Source organism: Parasteatoda tepidariorum, chromosome 5 (genome assembly GCF_982258835.1).
Source record: "Parasteatoda tepidariorum strain Cologne lab strain chromosome 5, Ptep-v5.0, whole genome shotgun sequence".
In the NCBI taxonomy this organism is placed as follows: Eukaryota; Metazoa; Arthropoda; class Arachnida; order Araneae; family Theridiidae; genus Parasteatoda; species Parasteatoda tepidariorum.
The window spans coordinates 40,488,620-40,508,833 of NC_141759.1; the positions used below are offsets into that span (position 1 = coordinate 40,488,620).

A 20,214-nucleotide genomic window follows, 5' to 3' on the forward strand; every position below is an offset into this window, starting at 1 on the left:
TTCAAAATGAACAGACGAAATCTAAAGTAGAAGTAGTAGTTAGCCGTTATGTAAAACGCACTGTCTTGGCTGACCGCCCTCTTTTAACCCTAAACTTTGGCGATCTGGTGAAATGGGTGATTGCCAAACGAAATCTATCGCCAACTGCTTGGATGCCCGCTTTTTGAACGTGATTGAAAATGGCGAAAATGTTTGAGCTGGAAAGATGTAACGAATACGCTAGGAAATACATATTTTTTACTACAATATTTTTATTCATGCAAAGTGATTTCTAGATACTGGACGTTAGTATTGCAGCGCTTGCTGAATTAATATAAAATAACTCTTGGTGTCGACATTTTTACTGGCTAGCATTGCATATTGCAGCTACCTCACTACTTGAAATCAGTAAAATTACAGGTATCATTTTCATCACTTTTCTTAGCATTATTGTCGGATCTGTGTTTTTATTTAAAGCAAGAATTTTTGTTGTTAATTATAAAGATTATTTTTGTGTGTGTGTATTGAATATTATTTGAAAGGAAATATGAATGACAAATAAGTTATAACTGTAATAAAACAAGGTTGGATGGAAACCACTTTTTTGTTTCTTATGAGTAAAAGGTTAAATTAATAATATTTTGCACCGTGATTTTAAGGTACGCATTAAAATTATCAACTTTTCTTGTATGAATATGCTTTAGGGGTATTAAAATAAAAATATTGATTCACATTTTTTTCATTGTTGGTTTTAAAAATTAGTTTACATGTGTTAAAGTTCTCTGTTTACATATTTTATTATTTGTTTGATGCTTCTATGATTACATTACTACTATAAATGATTTTTTTAAAATTTAGAATAATATTGAAAAGCACAAGTTGTATTGTAACACAAATTGTGCTTCGTGATTTGTATATTCAGTTGCAATGCTTCTAGTTTAGTTCTAGGTTGTTATCATCATCAGTTACATATGGAAATAAGGCTCCTGCATTTACTGAATTTCTCACAGTTCTGACCTGAGTATTGTCACGACTACCAGGTCAGTCTTGTTGAAAATCCAGTTTTGATCCTTCAGTACCTACAGAAATAGAAATCTAGGTGAACCAAATGAATGTTATGAAGAAAACTGATTGGATTAGTATACATTTTAATTTGTTTTAATGATGTAGTTAATAGTACTAGGGTAAATTAGAGTTAATATATTATATATAGTTTACATTTCTTATTATTTGTGAGATTCTGCTTATTAAACATTACTATAAGTGACATTTTGAAAATTGATATTATAGTTTGGAATAATACGAAAGGAGTAGAATAAAATTTTGATGGTTGATAGGAAGCACTAATATGTAACAATTGTAATGTAATGATGTGTTGTTTTGTTATAGGTTGACTTTCTTATCAACTCATAAAACGCATTATTTTAAAGCTCCTTCAACAACCTCAGTGTGCCTGTATGTCTGAAGTGGGAGTTATGTGTAATTTGTTAAATTACTTCTGTGTATTGAATTTTCTTGAATGTTACTTGAAAGGAAAAAGGAGTGACAAATGAGTTATAACTTTAATAATACAAGGTTGGAAGGAAACCACTTTTAAATTTCGTATGAGGAAAAGGTTAAATTAATAATATTTTGCACCGTGATTTTAAAATACCCAATAAAATTATCAACTTTTTTTGCATGAATATGCTTAAATGGTATTCAAATAAAAATATTGATTCCCATTTTATTATATTGTTGGTTTTAAAACTTAGTTTACATGTGTTAAAGTTCTCTGTTTACATATTTTATTATTTGTTTGATGCTGCTATGATAACATTACTACTATAAGTGATATTTTTAAAATTTAGAATAATATTGAAAAGCACAAGTTGTATTGTAACACAAATTGTGCTTCGTGTTATGTATATTCAGTTGCAATGCTTTTAGTTTTGTTCTAGGTTGTCATCATCATCAGTTACATGTGGAAATAAGGCTCCTGCATTGACTGAATTTTTCACAGTTCTGACCTGAGTATTGTTACGACTGCCCGGTCAGTCTTGTTGAAAATCCAGTTTTGGTCCCTCAGTACAGAAATAGATATTTCTAGGTGACCCAAATGAATGTTATGAAGAAAGCTGATTGGATTAGTATACATTTTGACTACTTGAAAGTAATGTTGATTAAAATAATGTTTTGAACATTTTAATTTGTTTTAATGATATAGTTAATAGTACTTGGGTAAATTTGAGTTAATAAAGTATATAGTAGCATTTTTTTATATCATCCTTTTTTTTATATTGTGATTGATTAACTCAACACCTTAGTACATTATCTCTCTCTTCTAATAATAAATGTTTTTAAAAAAGTTAATTAAAAAATTTTAAAGCGCAGAATATAGAAGTGATGGAAATATAAATATCATTCTATTATAAACTTAATAACTAGAGTTGATTTGTTATAAAAAGCAATGAAAAAAAAACAATTTTTTTTTTCGGGTTTACCCTGATCTCAGTGTAAAATCATTGAGATCTAGTCATATGGCTCTGTTTTCCTCTACCCCTATAATGGCTCTGGTATTGCAATATAAATAGTATTTTAGAATGTTTTGTTTCATTTTATTACATAAAGTGTCTTAACATTAAAAAGAAATACCAGCACTTTTGTCATTTCAAACATGATTGTTCTAAACTGTTGTCAAATTTTTGTCATTTTGCTTTCAAATTTTTGTAGCATGCCTATCATATTTATATCTTGTAATCTAAAACTTTCAAAAGTTAAATAGGCGCCTAATAAATATTTAGAATTATGAATGAAATGTATGACTGTCACTCACATCGAAAAGTATTACTTTTGGTATTTTATTTATCTTAACTGCTTTTAAAGAGCTCCTGTAAAAGAAGAATTTTACATTTTGTTCATAGACTAAAAATTTTATTTATTTAATTTGTAAAATGTACTGGATTTTTCTTATAATGTAGGTAGCTGTGGTATTTTTGATCCAAATGTATGTCTAAATTGTTTTCATTTTATAATAAATAAATGATTTTTCTACTGACTTAGTCTCTCTCTCTTCCTTTTTTTTTTCTCTTTGTGTTTACTAAAAAAAAATTATAAAATGAAGAGGAATACTACTTTTAAACATAAATTGAATTTTTCTAAATATACTTAAAAGCTTAACTTCATAACTAATTAAATTAAGTTTTATAAAAGTAATCATAATTGAAATACACTATGAAAATTAAATTATAACAGAACATTTCATGCACCAAAACATGTAACTGCTTTATAGTAGTACATAATCAGGGCTCAAAGTAATCCTTAATTTCCTTTAAAAAAATAAGATAAAGAAAGTATTCTTAATTATTAAACATTTCCATAGATGTCCCGAAATTTTTGTGATTTTAAAATTTTGTTGAAATTAATAGGGAGAAAAATTACTAGTTATCTAAAAAAATATTGAAGAAATTTCATGAAACAAAATAAATAACAAAATGAACTACGAAGTCTTCATAGCTCTCAAGTACGATATTAATCTACTTCCAGTATTAGAGACAATTACTCTTAAATTGATAGCATATTCGATGTGTGAGAGGAATATAGAAAAATCTCTTACCTCACTACTCCCATCATACTCTACTGTTTCTCAAAAGAAAATCCTCGTATTTTGCTACAAATTAATGATTTTCTATATTTAGGCAATTTTATTCTCTCTTTTGTGAGAAAGAAAACACATTTTTAAGAAATATTTCTTTTTTCACTTAAGTACAGGAACTACTAAAACTATTAACAATTGAATATCTGCGAATTCATGTTAGCATTGTACAGTGGACCAAAAAAAAAAATAATTATAATAATAATAACTTTCCCTCATAACCACCCTCAATAACTTTCGTTCTAATGATCTGATTACTAAGTGTCAATCTTAATGGTTCCTGAGGGTGACCTCATATATGAAAATTATTTAGTGCTAACTATTAAGTTTCGAAATCGGACACAGAAACGTACTTTCTCTGAATAAAAAAAATTTTTTTTTGCATATTTGGATATTTATCCGTTTGTTTATAAATTATTCATAATTTTAATTCGGTTTTTTATAAGTACTGAATGGTCAATACTTTACTGTAGGTAAAATTTTACAACTCATCATAGGTCTTAAAAACCAAATTACTTTTAGGCAAACTATAAAAAATAATAGGCTCCATGAACTTTTATTTTACAAAAAAATCTGAAATGTAGTTTAACATAAATTTACAAAAAAATAGAGGGTTCGTTTAAAGAGTTAATAATGCAAATAGTTTTGAGAAACTAATTTTTTTTTGCAACAATACGTGAAAAATTTAAAAATAAAATCAGATGCTGATTACAATTTAATACACTTAAGTAATAAGGAATTTATTTCGAAATATATATCTTTAAATTACGAATTTTCAACTTAAAAATACAATTTATTTGCCTCAAATGCCATGTTCTAGCTGTATAATACGACATATTCAATACCCAACTAATTTCTGTGATGGATTTTCCATTTTTATATAGTGCCACTATTTTTTCTTTTAGAATGTATGAGCAGTGGAACATTATTTTCTCTACTAAAATTAAATTCAATTAAAATTAGTAAAACTCCAATAAAAACTTGCAAATCTCTAAATAATCTACAACGGCAAAACTCAACGAAAAACTCTAAGTAAAATTTACTCTGCAATTTACTAGAACCTTCAGGACATAGACGTCAATTTTTGGCGAATTTTAATTTTTTCAAAGATTTGAAACTCTTTTTATTTATTTTCTTAAATTTGAAATTTCATTTAGAAAAATTAAGTTTTTATGCTTGTAGTAGTCTGTATCTTAATATTTTAACAGGACTTATATTGTCCTTAATAAATTAAGAAAACTGTAGCATTAGTGTCGTAATTATAAAGTTAAAATTAGAATTTGAAAAATCACACATTTCGTTACCACGAATTTACAAGTTTTTGAAATTAAATATTGAATTTTGTGGTGAATATACACATAATAAAATACTTCTTTTTAGTTTTGCTGCCACATGTTTAACTTCTTAAGGACCTAGATGGCTATTTAGCAAGAACTGAACAGGATAGTTTATCTCCATTACTATAGCCAACCAAATTAGCAAAAACTTATTTACAACCATTACCTATTTTTCGTTTTTAATATACTTCGAACCTATAAAAAATTGAAATTATCTTACTTCCAATGTAACATAAACTTGTTCTATCTTTCAAAGAGAAAAAGAAATACTGAAATGCCAGCAAAATATGACATGTAAGAGGATGATACTGAATTTTATTGTCAAATCTAATTTGTTCCGACTTATAACAATTTTGTCAGAAAAAATCTGTTGAAATATTAAAATGTTGCAAGTTATATATCTCACATTCTGATTTTATAATTAAAATCAGAATTTAAAGCAATATAATTAGCTTTCCAAAACATACTGGTTAATTGATTTAATAGCCTTCATTTGATTATTTGTGTAGATTAAATTACGCAGATTAAACTTATATTTAACATAGTAGAGGAAAGAAATCTCTACAGTTGTCAAAACTGCTATTGAAATATGTGAAATGTTGCAATAAGTTTTTACTGATCCATTATTGAACTAATAAATGAACACATGGTATAACAATCAATGCTGTAATAAAAATTAAACTTCTCCAGAGATCTTGATAATTTTATTTTATCCTTCTTGATTACTTTATGAATTATTTTGAATAAATTATACATTAATGTCTTATCCTGCAACCAATCTTTTCTTATTTATATGGAATATGCACAAAACAGAAAGACATAACAACACAATTAAAAAAGAAAAAATGATTTTAATTTCTTTATTTAGTATTTAATTTGGCCCTAAAGTGTGACTTTACATATTTATAATGAGAGAAACACATTTTCAGTTTTGCATTATGATTAAACTTGGTCATATAATACACGAAAAAGATTTGCTTGAATTTTAAGAAACATATTATTTTACTTTGATTAAAAAATATAACTTAATGTGTTCATTTATATTAACTCAATTTAGAAGTTAAACGCCAATTTTTAAGCTGAAATAGTTTATTTACATGAATATCTAATTTTAGAAAGAGATATTCTATCCTTATAACTTTTTTTTTATATCTAAATAAAATTTATCTGTTAGATAAATATTAGTTCAAAATAAAATCAATTATATATTGTTTATATAATCTTTTCTGCATTGATCTTATTTTCTTAAAAAAAATTTTTTTTTTTTAAATTCAGTAAATTTTTTGTGGGAAAAAAACGAGGTAGTTATTCTTTAGAGAATATAACCTATAATAGTTAAATTTATTCCCGTTTTGTGCTTTGCTCAAATGATTGTTCCAATCGTATACAGTTTATTAACTTTACTTAATTAAAATAACAATAGTTATTACTTAGTTAGATTAATAGTTATCTATATAACAAATTTATAACGAAATCGCGTAAATATTAAAGGAGTTATCAAATACCAGAGTTTTCAAAGTACTTAAAAAAAATTAATTAAACATTTCTAAAATCTTGCTTTATACATCTCAGAATGCATGCAAAGAATTCTTTTATCTCTAAATAGTACAAAAAATTTCTCAAAATTTCATGAAATTGACTTACATAAAGAATAGAAGAAATTGAATGAATTTCCAATCCATAGTAGTAAACTTGACATTTAGTGATAATCAATATACGTATATTCATTTCATTTACAGATCATTTGAATATAATATTAGTTAATGAACTCACTGTTAAGTGTCATAGTACTGAGATAAAGTTGCGGAAACATACATTATAGTTTTGAAACAAATATTTATCACTCTGACACAAACCACCAGAAAGACTGCATGAAATATTGGATTTTAAAATTATTATATTCATTTCATTTACAGAACATTTGAATATAATGTTAGTTAATGAACTCACTGCTAAGGGTCATAGTACTGAGATAGAGTTGCGGAAACATACATTATAGTTTTGAAACAAATATTTATCACTCTAACACAAACCACCAGAAAGACTGCATGAAATATTAGATTTTCACATGCTTATGTAAAAACTGAGATATGTTTTTATCTTGAAATTATATGTAATTAAATTAAATAAGTGGCAATGAATGATTTAAAAAAAGAAAACGTAACACATTATTAAAAAAAGAAGGAAAAAAAACCAAAGTATTTACGCATGATATTGATTACTTTTTTTTTCAAACCTCTTCTTAACGTACTTTATGAATATTCAACTAATCATCTAAATAATAATTTTCTAAGAAAAATTACGATCGCAACAGAATTACATAACTGGGTATAAAATATTATACAGCTAAATTTCCGAAAGCAAATATAGAAGGAAAAAAAAATCTATGCACAGAAATCAATACTATATGTACCTTTGTACTATGTTAGCACTTTGTTGTAAAATACCTTGATAAGTATGAATACTCTTTAATTCGTTAGAATCCGGAAGAAAGAAAAAGAGAGTACATATAGTATATTTATTTGATTTGAATTAACTCGCATGAGTCTGAAAAAAAAATACCCTTGCAAACCTTTCTTGCAACGATTTTTAAAAATAATTATTAGACGATTTCACCACTAATTTAAAAAACATATCATCAAAGAAAGCTCTTATTTTATTAAGCATTCAATTAATCCCTTCACCTCAGTTAATAAGTTCATTGACAGTTAGATTTTTATTGGATGTCATTGATACGTGACACCGATATGGTTGACACTGAGATATGATCACACACAAAAGTATCAAATTTAAATTAAATAACTGCCATTTTTGAAGAAGATAATTCAGTTGTTCTCTAATCCGGGCCGTTAATATATATTTTACGAATCCTTATAAGTAATGGAATAAAAAACGTGTGTAGGGATCAAATTAATATTTAGGAGAGAAAGAACGCAGACACGCTGCTGAACTTTGATCAAAAGCATGATATAACGAGGTTAATAAGAGATGAAGGATTAAAATCATCTGAAATTATTTTTATCGATAACAAAGTTTTAAGGCGTTTGTGATAGAAAGTATATTTCAAAAAAATCAACAGGTATTTTTTGTCTCTTCCTGACTCAAAGAACATTTGGTTAGAAATTTTTTTTTCTCCAAATATTTCAATATACATATATCAGATATTTCAAAATACATATATCAGATATTTCAATATAACATATATCAGATATTTCAATATAACATACTAGAATAAGTTATTAGTAAAATAATAAAATCATAATACATATATCAGATATTTCAATATAACATATATCAGATATTTCAATGTAACATACTAGAATAAGTTATTAGTAAAATAATAAAATCATAGGAACCCGAGTACTTAAGTTTTTTAATTTTAACAATGTAAAAAAAGTTCATGTTTATTTTATCATTTGGATATTTTCGCCATTACAAATACAATACTATTTTCTCGAATTTTATTTTCAGATGTTGACAAAAGACAACCTGATGAACCGTCAAATTTTCTAACAGTAATGTAGAAGAATCATTTTTCACTTAAAAAAAAAAAAAAAATAATGATAAGAAGGGAAGCAGAAAATAAATCAATTTATTGAATCAAAATATACAGGCAAGTTCATCATAATTCCAAATTCTGGACGCATCAGTTTTATAATAAAGCATTTACTCTGGATTTTGGAGTGGTTAATAATGGTATAAATATTTTTCTTCCTTGCTTGAATAAAAATTTGAGAAAACAATCATATTTTGCATTATACGTGAAGGGAAACCACGAAAATATCTTTCAGATGGCTTGATTCCATTTAGAAGTTCAGTAATCGCAATGAATTTTTTTTATAATGAATCATTTTTCAGCATCTTTGAGAGACTTCTTTGTGACTATAACGAGATGTTCTTCAAATTTTTGTAGTTTTTAACCGAAAATCAAAGTAACTCGCTATTTTAGTATCGGAATAAAACCATATTTACGTTATAAAAATAATTATGTTTATAAAAATAATTAATTTATAAATAAATTATAGTTAAGTTAAAATAATTAAGTTAATTAATTATTTTAATTAATTGATAAATTAATTAATAAATTAATTAATAAATTAATTTTAATTAATTAAGTTAATAAATAATTAAGTTAATAAACAATTAAGTTGTAAAAATAATTAATTATAATCAAGATTAAATTGAAATTAAAATTATCAAATTTCGCGTTCTATGAAAAACAGACAAAAATGTTTTTCAGATTGCTGCTATTGGTATATAAAATAAAATAATTTGCAATTTAAGTATAGGAGTAAAATTATAAATAAACATTTTTTCATTATTATTATCCTTAATAGATAGGGTACCATCTTTCTGAACAGAACGAAAAGCTCTTCTTATTAACTCAACCCAGAAATCAAAGTGTGAGCTTTTTTATTTTGTGAATGTAATGAAACACCCTTATTATGCTTAATCCAATTCAGAGATCAAAGTAATTAACAATTTAAGTATCAGAATACAATCAAATTCATGAAAGTTATAAGAATAATTTATTTTAATGAAGATTAAGTTAAAGTAATCAAATTTGTGTTACATGCGAAGGAAAACCACGAAAAAGTCTTTTAAATTGCTTAATAGTAATAGGTTTCCAGCTTAATGTTGATTATCGCAATAAAATTATTTTTTAATAATCAATAATTTTTTTTATCATCTTTGATAAATAGTAAATGCTGTGAAATGCTCTAAATTTTTTTTTGTACTTTTTTGAATTTTTGTAGGCAACCCAGATATCAAAGTTACTTGTAATTTAAATACAGGAATAAAATTATATTTTGAAAGACTTTTTGAATGAAAATAATTAGAATTTAGATTACGCACAAATGAATATCATGAATAAGTTTTAATAACTAACTAACTGAACGCTAACAGGCAATTATGAGACTCTATCTCAGCAATTATTAACATTTTCCAATTTATTGTTCATCATGAAATTAAATGCTTTGGGCAGCTTAGATTGCTTATAAAACTGTTCTATTTTATTTTAATCATTTTATTAATTTTTTTAGTTATTTTATATTTTTTATATATTTTTAATAAGCACTTAAATTGTTTTTTTTTATTTTTATTTATTTCAAGTATTTGAATTTCAGAACAATATAAAAATCAATTTTTTAAAATACATTAATTTTTTCATTTAAAATTTACAAATTATAAATCTTTAAAAAAAAATGTGATCAGATTTTTCTGGCACAGTGACAGAATGTTATTATTTATCATAACAATTTATGAAAATCAAATAAAAAAAAATAGAGACCAGTGATGTGTCCAGTGTCAAAGTTCACCCTGACATCTGTTTGGTACAGTGATTGATCTTTCCATCTTTATGTCTTTGTTTGAGTTACACGAGCAAAGGAGGGGATACAAGCGTCTATATTCTTTGTCTACGAAGTACTTAGATTGGTTTGAATAAATTATCAAACTGAGCATGCGCGTTATTAAAATTGCGCCAAACAAAAATGCTAAAAACGCCATTCTAGTAAACCTGACAAAACGATGAAGAGATAACGATGAAAACGATGATGTAATCGACCAATCAAATGCCTCTATTTATTAAAAAGGCGGTCAGCCAAGCAACAGCCTATGTAAAAAATATTTTTTAGTAAAACTTGAATGAGTGTGGCTGTTTTTCAGTATGAAGCATTTTTTTTAAATTTAAATTAACATTATGAAGGAAAATTATTTAATTTTTAAAGTTGTGATTTTATTTTTTTTCTTAAATATTTTTCATAATTCGGCAACAGAGATCAATGTAGTCAAAGTTATTCGTATTTGTGTATTTTGATCTCATATTTCGGCAATTTGTTGCTAAATTCACAATTTTACGTCTCAAATTAAAATAAAATTTATCCGTTCACCTCTTTCTGACATGAATATTTGCATTTAACTGATTTATTTAAAGCTTAAAAAAAGGGAAACCAAAATGTCTAGAGTTATAGGTACGCTTGCATGATCATAAAAAACTTGTGTGTTTGTTTCTATATGATTTCTAAATGTGTTTTTTACTTCAAAGCTGATTTTTATGCTCTCATACTTTTCAAAATTATGATGATAAACTTACATTTATTTGCATCTATACTTTTATTTAAAATGTGCCTATATTAGGTGGGATCAGAGAGGAATACTGATTCTTATGAAAACATGTGAAATATGCCATCTCCTAGTTTAATTGTTTCTTTAATAACATTTCTATACCATGAAAAAGAGAAGTTTTTATTTTTTAAAGGGGCCAATATATTATGATGCAAACTTTTTCTGGCCAGCTTACCCTTGTTTTAACTGCCATATTCTTTATGTATGGCAGTTGTCAAAAAGAAAATAGTCATTACTACTTGCATACTAATTAGTGTAAATAACTACTTAATTTATTTTTGTTTTCAGATACATCACAATGGATAACCTTCTTCTCAAAAGCTGGTTTGCCAGCAAATGTTGCTGCAAATTATGCACTTATATTTTCGGATAATCGAATTCAATTGGACATGCTGTTAGATTTGTCCAAAGAATACCTGTATGATATGGGAATTAAAATTATGGGAGATGTTATAGCTATCCTACGATACGCTAAAGAGTTTCACACTCAGGTAAAACAATTTATTATGCAGTTACTAGTAGTTTTAATATCGCTCAGAGCATTAATTTAATAGTTTGGAGTAAAGAGTTATTAATTTTTCTGTAGCATTAATTTAGTTTTAAGCTGCATTAGAATTTCTTGCTGCTGATTTTGCAACTTTGAATGTTGAAGTAGCTATTCTTTATTCAATTTTAAAGGATTTTTTTTAATTATAACTGTTCAAGTTTTTAATTTTTACTGTACTTTATTTTAAAAGCATTATGATTATGAATTAACTAAATATTATATTTTCTTCACTGAAATCTACTAATTAAAATATTTAATTTATTTATGAAAATGTATGTAATTTATAATAAAATTAAACTTAACTAGATTAGTAACTTAACTGCTACATATCAGACTGTCTCAAATTGTATATTGAAAATTAATTTTCTACTAGGAATTTAGTGACTAATATGAATAAATATAACTTCAATTCCGAAATTTGCTAAAAAGCAGAACAATTTTATCCCTAACTTCTCTAAATTATTATTTTTTAAATGTCAAAAAATGTTTCATTTTTAAATTTCTATGAGTGATTATTTTAATTCGAAACTCATTCGTCATAATATCATATTAAAGCGTTTGAAATTAAAAATAAACACATGAAAATGGTCCAAAAAATTATCAGGAAACATTGATTTATGGTGGGTTTGTCACAATTCAAGAACATTAATAAGTCATTCGTTTTAAAATTTCAAAATTTAAGAAAAAGCATGTTGAAATTGCCGAAAAATATTGGCTTTAAAAATACATTTCAAAATGACTAAAGAAATTATCAAAAAATTTTATGGGTTTATGATGGACTTGTAACTATACAAGCACTACAAAAAGTGATTACTCTAATTCAAAACTTGAGTATTGTCAGAAATATGGTCGATTTGCTATTTAGAAGTGTCAGTATGTCATTGTTCTGATTCAAAATTCGTGTATGGTTAGATCATTTATGGAAATTTTAAAAAAATATATAAATATCCGAAAAAAAGATAAATAACTGCTGAAAAAATTATTGAAAAATGACGTGAGTAATTATAAATGTAATTTGTTGATAGATATATATGTAACAGAAGAAGAAAAACTTTCTCTGGGTCCTTTATTCATGATCAAATTTTTTGAAACTAAAAGGAATTTTAGGTTCACTAAGTAACTACAACTTTCACTTCCGTGTTGCTAAAATTTATACATTAGTCTTCCATATTGTATAACAATGAACCAAAATTTTCAAACTTGTATGTTATAAATTGAGACATACTATTATTTTGCTTAAAATTTAGCATGTGTATTACTATAGTTAATATCATAAAAATGTTTTGTGTAATTAATTTTATAATTGAACATCACTTATTTTTCTTTTATACATATGTACTTTGTACATAATTTCATTGTCCTGTGCTACTTATGTAGAATTTCAGCTTTTTTTTACTTTTTGCCAATCTTATCTCCGTATAAATGCCAAGTATAACTATTGTTATTTAGTTTTTAAAAAGCTAATTATTTCATAAAATATGCTTATTGCTTTTTCATTTTGTATGTAATAGATCTTGTAAACAGCTGAAATAAGTTCTGAAAGCAATAAAAAAGAATATGTACGTTTCTGAAATTTCATCAGATACAGATTTCTTTGCAGTGCACTCTATTGGAATTTTTTTTTTTTTTTTTTTTTGGTAAAATTTTGGCTCTAAGCATTTCTTTGTTATTTTGAAATTCTTTAATCTATGTTAAACAATTGAAATTCAAGTTCAACCTGCAATTGATATGATAATATCCTTATGATTTTAGACTAATACTGAATACATTTTTTCCTTAGTATACTTCTATAGTAGTTATACTGATGTATTTATTGAAGCTCAGAAAGTAAGATTTAAGAACAACTATAATATTTAGATATGTTTAGAAAAAAAAGACATGAAGATCATATTGAGAAGATAAAATTTATAAACCTAAAAAGTAGAAAAATGTTAAATTAAGTTATTGAAATTTATTAATTTTGTAAAGAAAAAATGTAAATTTTTTTAGTTATCTAAAGAAAGGATGTTTGGCGGATCTAAAATGGTGACTCCTAACAAAACAGCAGGTAAATATAGTTTCTTACTTTACTTCTGACATTTGTTTCTTACATTTATTTATCTCTAAGTTATTTTTATTTATCAGTTGCTGAAAGAATGGTCGGGCATTACACAAGGCGTTTTGCACCTGTTCAACCGCCTCCTATTCATTCTAGACTAAGTATTGCATTTTTTACTTCCATGTTAATTTATTTTTATTTTTTTGACTATTTTAATTTTCATTGCAAAATAAGTTAAAATCTTTTGAACTCAAAATGAAGTACTAATTTGTAAATTAATTAGTATAATATTGACTTCAAGGGTTCTCTTTTAAAGTGTGTTCTACTGAAAAAAAACACCTGATTTTGTGCCATAATTCACTACAAAGAAAAACAATGATGTGAATGAGCACAAACAAAACTCATTTCTATTCATTATAAAATGTATCATCATATATTCCGGTGTATTACTCCTCTTTTCAAATCCCTAAAATTGTATGAAAATCTAAAGGTTGAATTATACACTGGTAATAAAATCGGAGTTGATCGTGACCCATCAATCAGTTATAAACAAAGAGATTGATATAAATAACTGAATTTATGCCTTACAAAAACTGTTTTTAATATGCTATATGCGATTAATTTTGAAACTTCTCATATCACATTTTCTCCATATAATCTCCATATAATAATTTATTATATAATTCTCTATATAATAAAATCTCGTTTTCTCTATAAAGAGCAAAAACTGAAAGAAGATAACTTGACAAAATTTTGTAGTGTTAATAACTTTTTTTATATATTTTTAAGTTTTGAAAATTTTCAGGCTTAGATTTTTCGGCAGTCAACTTAACTCCGATATATAGAAACTTTTCAAATGCCTAATCAAATATAGAGGGTCAACTTATACATCACTATATATGATAATGAGGTGAACCTGGTTTAGATACCAGCAATGGTTGGTTGATACGAATTCTGCACCTGACTCCTACCCCAGTGCGAACATAATGAATCCTCAGTGGTAGGCAGATAATGGGTTTGAATCCCCTTGCCGTCAGGCTAACCATGGGAGTTTTGGTGGTTTTTCTCTCCGTGTAACGCAAATGCAGGTTAGTTCCATCAAAAAGTTGTCCCTGATGGCAAATTTCTCCCAATATGTGATCCAAGAGTTCCATGTCTTCTGAATTAGGTTCAAAATTACAAGGCAAATCCAAAATTTGGTCGGCTGTTCAATGATGGTTATAAAATAAAATAGTATTAGAAGACTACTCTGTAATGGATTCTACCTCATCCTCATCTGATGGGTCCCTCAAATAATCATCTTCACCGCCATCCCAAATATTTGAAATTTCCCTCTTTTTAAATAAATTTTACAATAAGCTAGAAATTTTCTTTTCTTTTTTTCAGCGGTTAACTTACACACCCTACATACCAGAGATTTACTATCTTGTTTTCAAAAATAGGGTGTCGATTAATACACTGTAATATTTTGTAATTCAAATTAAGAGTAAATTAGCCTGATGTAATGAGCCAATTTTTGAATGTGTTCTCCTTCCATTTTCTAACCAAAAAATTTATATAGAAAAATTACATAACTTGCAGAAGAAATTTTATAGTTTTCAAAATTAATTTCAATGAACTTTTAAATCACATTGCAGTGATTCCACTTACATGCTATTGTGTATCAGATACATTAAAAACTATTGATAGGATTCAAAGAAAGCAAAACTGCGTAATTCTAAATAGGAATAAATGAAAAATAGTGCTCAATAGATTTTTTAGACAAAAGATAGTAAAAAAAAAAAAAACAATTTTAAAAAATGAGAATTAAATTTCTTTTTTTATTAACTATATTTACTTATTTTATTAACATACTATTTATAACCATATTTACTTGTTTACTTATAAAATATAACTATATTTTTTATTAACCATGTATCTTTCAAGTATAGTTTCATATACAGTGTAGCCTCTTTTCATCCAATATCGATCGCAATTTTTATTGCCGTATATTAAAAGCCATTCTATTAACAATATTAAAAAATCAAGACATCCCATTATTTATGATAAGTAACTTATAGCCAAACTGCTGCCAAGGTAAAATTGCTGTTAGGGTTTTAGTGCTGTAAGCCAATTGTTTACAAAGTGAAGTGCATTTTCTATTATTTGTGAAGTTAATGTGTAATTTAAAAAAAATTGATTATTTTTTCTTACAGCCTATTATTTAGCATAATTTAAACGTTATACAATGTCTTTTTAATAGCACCTCCTCAGAAGCCAAATCTGATTAGTTTAAAGAGGAAAAATACCGAAGACACTGTAGTGAAGAAAGCCAGAAGAGTTCCTGCTGAAGAAGAAGGAGCTTATAAAATTAAAATGCCATCAGGAACCACTGCAAAAACTCGTCAGATCTTACAGCAACAACAAAAACTCCCCCTGGGTAATTAAGTTTAAAATTATGTATTATATGTATGAATATTTTATTTCTATTGAAATCGTGAGATAGTTTCTTAATAAGCATATAACATTTTCAAAAATTAATTAATAGCCAATTACTTAAAATAAAATTTAACTCGATACAAATTTAATGCTTAATAAAAAGTATTCTTATTTGCTCGAGATGATATTTTTTTTTATTATTTGTTTTATCCTGTTCTAAACTCCTTGTGATCGGGGATTTCAAGGTGAATTTAATTTCATTTTAAATTGAATTACATTATAATAAAGCATATTATTTTTCAAAAGAGTATCAAACGCAAAGTAATGTCTGTATACAAAGAAAAATTGCAGCCAATAAATCCTTTAATTAAATTTAGTCATATAAATAACCAAAGAAATTTTTTTTTTTATTATAATATTTTTCAATTATTTTTATGGTCATCCCATAACTTAGGATTTGATTGTTAACAAAAACTTACAATTTCAAAAGGTCAATGGGAAAAATACAGATTGATAAAGAAAAAGAGAACTATTGGCTTAAAAAATTGAAATGCTTCCAAACTCTAACAAAGAAGAATGTAGAGTTTAGTTGAAAGTTTCATAAGAATTAAAATTTTCCATGCGCATCTATTTTCAATTAAAAGTGGGCAGGTGATTGTTAAAAAACTTTGTTTTCATAGAATTGAGCTTGCATCCAATGAGCATTCTTTGACACAGAAATAAAATACCTAGAGGTGGAAAAATGATGTTTTCTAAAGGCTATTCCAATTTTAAGTAAATATATTTTTGACAATCTCCTTCCGCCCTTGTCCACAAAAATAAACAAATCACTAATCCCCTCCATCCTTACATAAGAAAATCCTCACTCCCTTCCCTTTGTTTATTGTTTTTAAACAATGAGAAAGATATAGTAATATCAATAGTAAATGTCAAAGTTTAAAAACTTTGACATTTGCTGTAACAATCTAATTTTAGAATGATGCTGAGTCAACCTTGCCCGGCCCGAGGGTCGAACCAGGGGCCTGTGGCACGACAGCACGAAGCGCTACCGCTCAGCCACCGGGCGTCATTCAGAAAAAAAAGAGGAAGAAAACAGACTTCTTTATCGGCTCGGTTAACAGAAACCTTGGTTAACCAAGGTTCTACTGTAATTGAAATTGAACGGCCCCATAATAGTAGCTCACACACTATAATTACGTAAAATATTACCTGTAGTTTTGAAACATTCTAGAACATGATGGTATTACTTGCTTTGTGTCAGACATAACAGTGGAACTAAACAAATAGTGAACCCCTTAAAGGACAACTAATACCAAAAGCCTCTTGGAATGCATTTCAAAGTGGACATATACACATTGCATTCTTTTGTAAAAAGTTTTTCTGAATTATTTTTATTTATAACTTGTAGTTTTTCATTTTTAACAATATTTACAGGATATTTTGAAATCGGTACCCAAAATTCTTGTTAAATTTTCATACATGTTTATTGTTGATGCAGTGTGTGAACCTAATAATTTTTTTCCATGTGTGTGCATGTGCACATAATTTTTTAAATAAAAAAATATCTGTAAGTTAAGTATTTATTAAACTATATTTTATGGGTACATATTTGTTTTTCTGATTCTGCCGTAATATTAACAACTTTGATTCATATCAGCTTTCATTATCTTTTTATATATTTTTAGGGGCTAAAAGATCTGTTTTCTCTCGTCTTGGTGACAGTGCTGTCAGCAGTTCTACAGATACTGCTAAAGTAATATAAATTTGTTTAAATTCATCATGATAACTATTTTAGTTTCTAAGTGCAAATGGTATTGTTTTTTTTTTCATTTCATTTTAAACGAATAATTTTAAATAATGTAATCAAAGTATATGAAACTGACATGTTGTATCAATATGTCTGTTTCTAGTTTCTATACTATAAATTATACTTAAAATAAATCTGTCAAAATAAAAAAGGCATAAACAGTAAAATGTGTATTAGTTTTGATTGTTTTTCTATTTACATACTCTGATTGTATCAGAATTTTTCACCATTTAATAATGTAGCTTTCAAAATTGGCAAATTAGTACCTCACATTATTGAATAAGAAAAAGAGGACAAGAGGAGAATACTTCACATTCTGCAAATTTTCTCTAATGCATAACACATAAAGATGCCATGTAAAAGAAAAATGTATATTTTTCTCTCATTTTATTTTCAATTACTACAGTGTTTCCCCAACTTATGACTTTCGTGTACCCTTTCTAAATTTTTCGTAACGCTTTGTACCACTAATAAAAAATTAATGTATTTTTTACTTTAAAAAATTCACAAAAGTTAAAAATCACAACTGGCTGTTGACACCACTAATTATTAACTGTTAACTCTGCAAAAAGTAGCCAATAGAAAAATACATAATGGTAAATATTCATGGCTAGCTTTGTTTTGAAATTTGTTTTTGAAATTTTCGTTTGTTGCAAGAACGCGTACCCCCTAAACTGTTCCCGTATCCCTAGGGGGTACGCCTACCACACTTTGGGAAACACTGAATTACTATATTGCTCACATCCTGTAAAGGTTCCATTGATGAACCTAATTTCTTTATAAATTAGTCCCTAAAAATGCATGATATTCTACTTACATACTTAATTTTTACTACAAGTTTATTAATTACAAATTTGTGTTCATTGTAACCTTTTAACCCTAAGTTGTGTAGTCTACACATCATCTGACATTTTAAGCTACATTAATTTTTTTAATTCTTGATTTCAAAGCATTTATAATTAAGTACTACTAATCTGTATCCAAATATTGCCAAGATCATATGTAAAGATAGGTATATCTGATTGCTTACATCTAAATTTTGAAGAGTATATGGTGTATTTCTTTCATTTGTTCTAAAAACAATGTTAATCTGTGGTAGTTTTTGCCATGATTAATAATTTCAGCCCTAAAAAATATTCATGTTTTACTTGATTAAAATTTAATTTTTTTAAAAATTTCTAGGTATTAAATGGAATTCATGAAATTTATAAATGTAATAATTTTTTTGTTAGAGTGCAGTTAAAACAAATGCATCGTCTGTTTTTGAACGTCTTGGACCTAATAAAATGAGCTCAGATGAAATCCCAACTTCTACAGTATTTAGTGATATTGATTTGCAAAAGAGGAATACTCCCCTTCCTTACAAAGGTGTCTTAAAAATGACTGTTGGTAAAAAACGAACAGTTGTTTCTACTTCACCAATGAAAGGTAAAGTTTTGTATATTGATATTCATTTGTATGAACAGAATTGTTTAACTAACGGAATTTTTTTTACTTTTTTATTTCTTTTCTTATGCTTAATAATTACACCAATATTAACTGTGTATTAAATATTGCATTTCTTAATCTGAACATTTGCTTTGTTTCACATGTATCTAAATTTTTTACTTTCTTAATATTTTAATTTTTGAAACTTGTTCGTCTTACCTAAACATCGTCTAGCAGTTTAATTTATTCTTAGTAATAATAATATTAAATATTATTGTAGTATTATTTAAATTTGTGAAAAGAAAAAAAACTTCTCTCTCTTTTGCGCTTAAGATTGTCAAATATGCTTGACTTGTCTTACAAAAAATTATTTATCTGTATGAAAATATTTATATTTTAATATCTTCAAGGTTATTATTTATTGTCATTAATATCAAGGTCATATATATAGTTTATTATAACTTACATTTTTTTATTATTACTCTATTAGTTATTATAATTATCACTGAATATAAGTGGGTTATCACTATAATATATCACTCTAAGAGTTTATATATCACTTTTAAACCTTTGAAAACTACTGAATGACTAATGATTGATCAATTCTTGATGAAAGTTCAAATTGTTTTATTTATATGGCATATTTTTTTATATACATATTTTTACTCAACTTTTAGTTTTTTTTTCTTAAATAATCTGTTGTAATCTGAATAATACTAACTTTTTAAAATCCAAATTTCTGTTAAATCAAGGATTAATGAATATGATAATAATATTCTAAGATTATTGTGATTGATAAGAAAAATCTATGATGACTGATCTACCTCTACCTCTAAAAATACTAATACCTCTTAAAAAATATGTAACATGTAATAAAAGTCTAATACCTCTTAAAAA

The 20,214-nt window shown here is 26.1% G+C and overlaps 1 protein-coding gene across 1 annotated transcript in view; it reads left to right on the forward strand.

Moving 5' to 3' along the window:
• The window catches only part of LOC107438292 (uncharacterized protein C19orf47), a 26,119-nt gene continuing 5,905 nt past the window's right edge, over positions 1 to 20,214 (forward strand). Inside the window, exons 1-8 of the mRNA XM_087163761.1 lie at positions 1 to 50; positions 10,567 to 10,925; positions 11,368 to 11,570; positions 13,616 to 13,673; positions 13,751 to 13,825; positions 15,907 to 16,083; positions 17,768 to 17,835; positions 19,122 to 19,317. Coding sequence (XP_087019887.1) covers positions 10,910 to 10,925; positions 11,368 to 11,570; positions 13,616 to 13,673; positions 13,751 to 13,825; positions 15,907 to 16,083; positions 17,768 to 17,835; positions 19,122 to 19,317 — 793 coding nt within the window. The 5' untranslated portion in view covers positions 1 to 50; positions 10,567 to 10,909. The remainder of the gene's footprint in view (positions 51 to 10,566; positions 10,926 to 11,367; positions 11,571 to 13,615; positions 13,674 to 13,750; positions 13,826 to 15,906; positions 16,084 to 17,767; positions 17,836 to 19,121; positions 19,318 to 20,214) is intronic.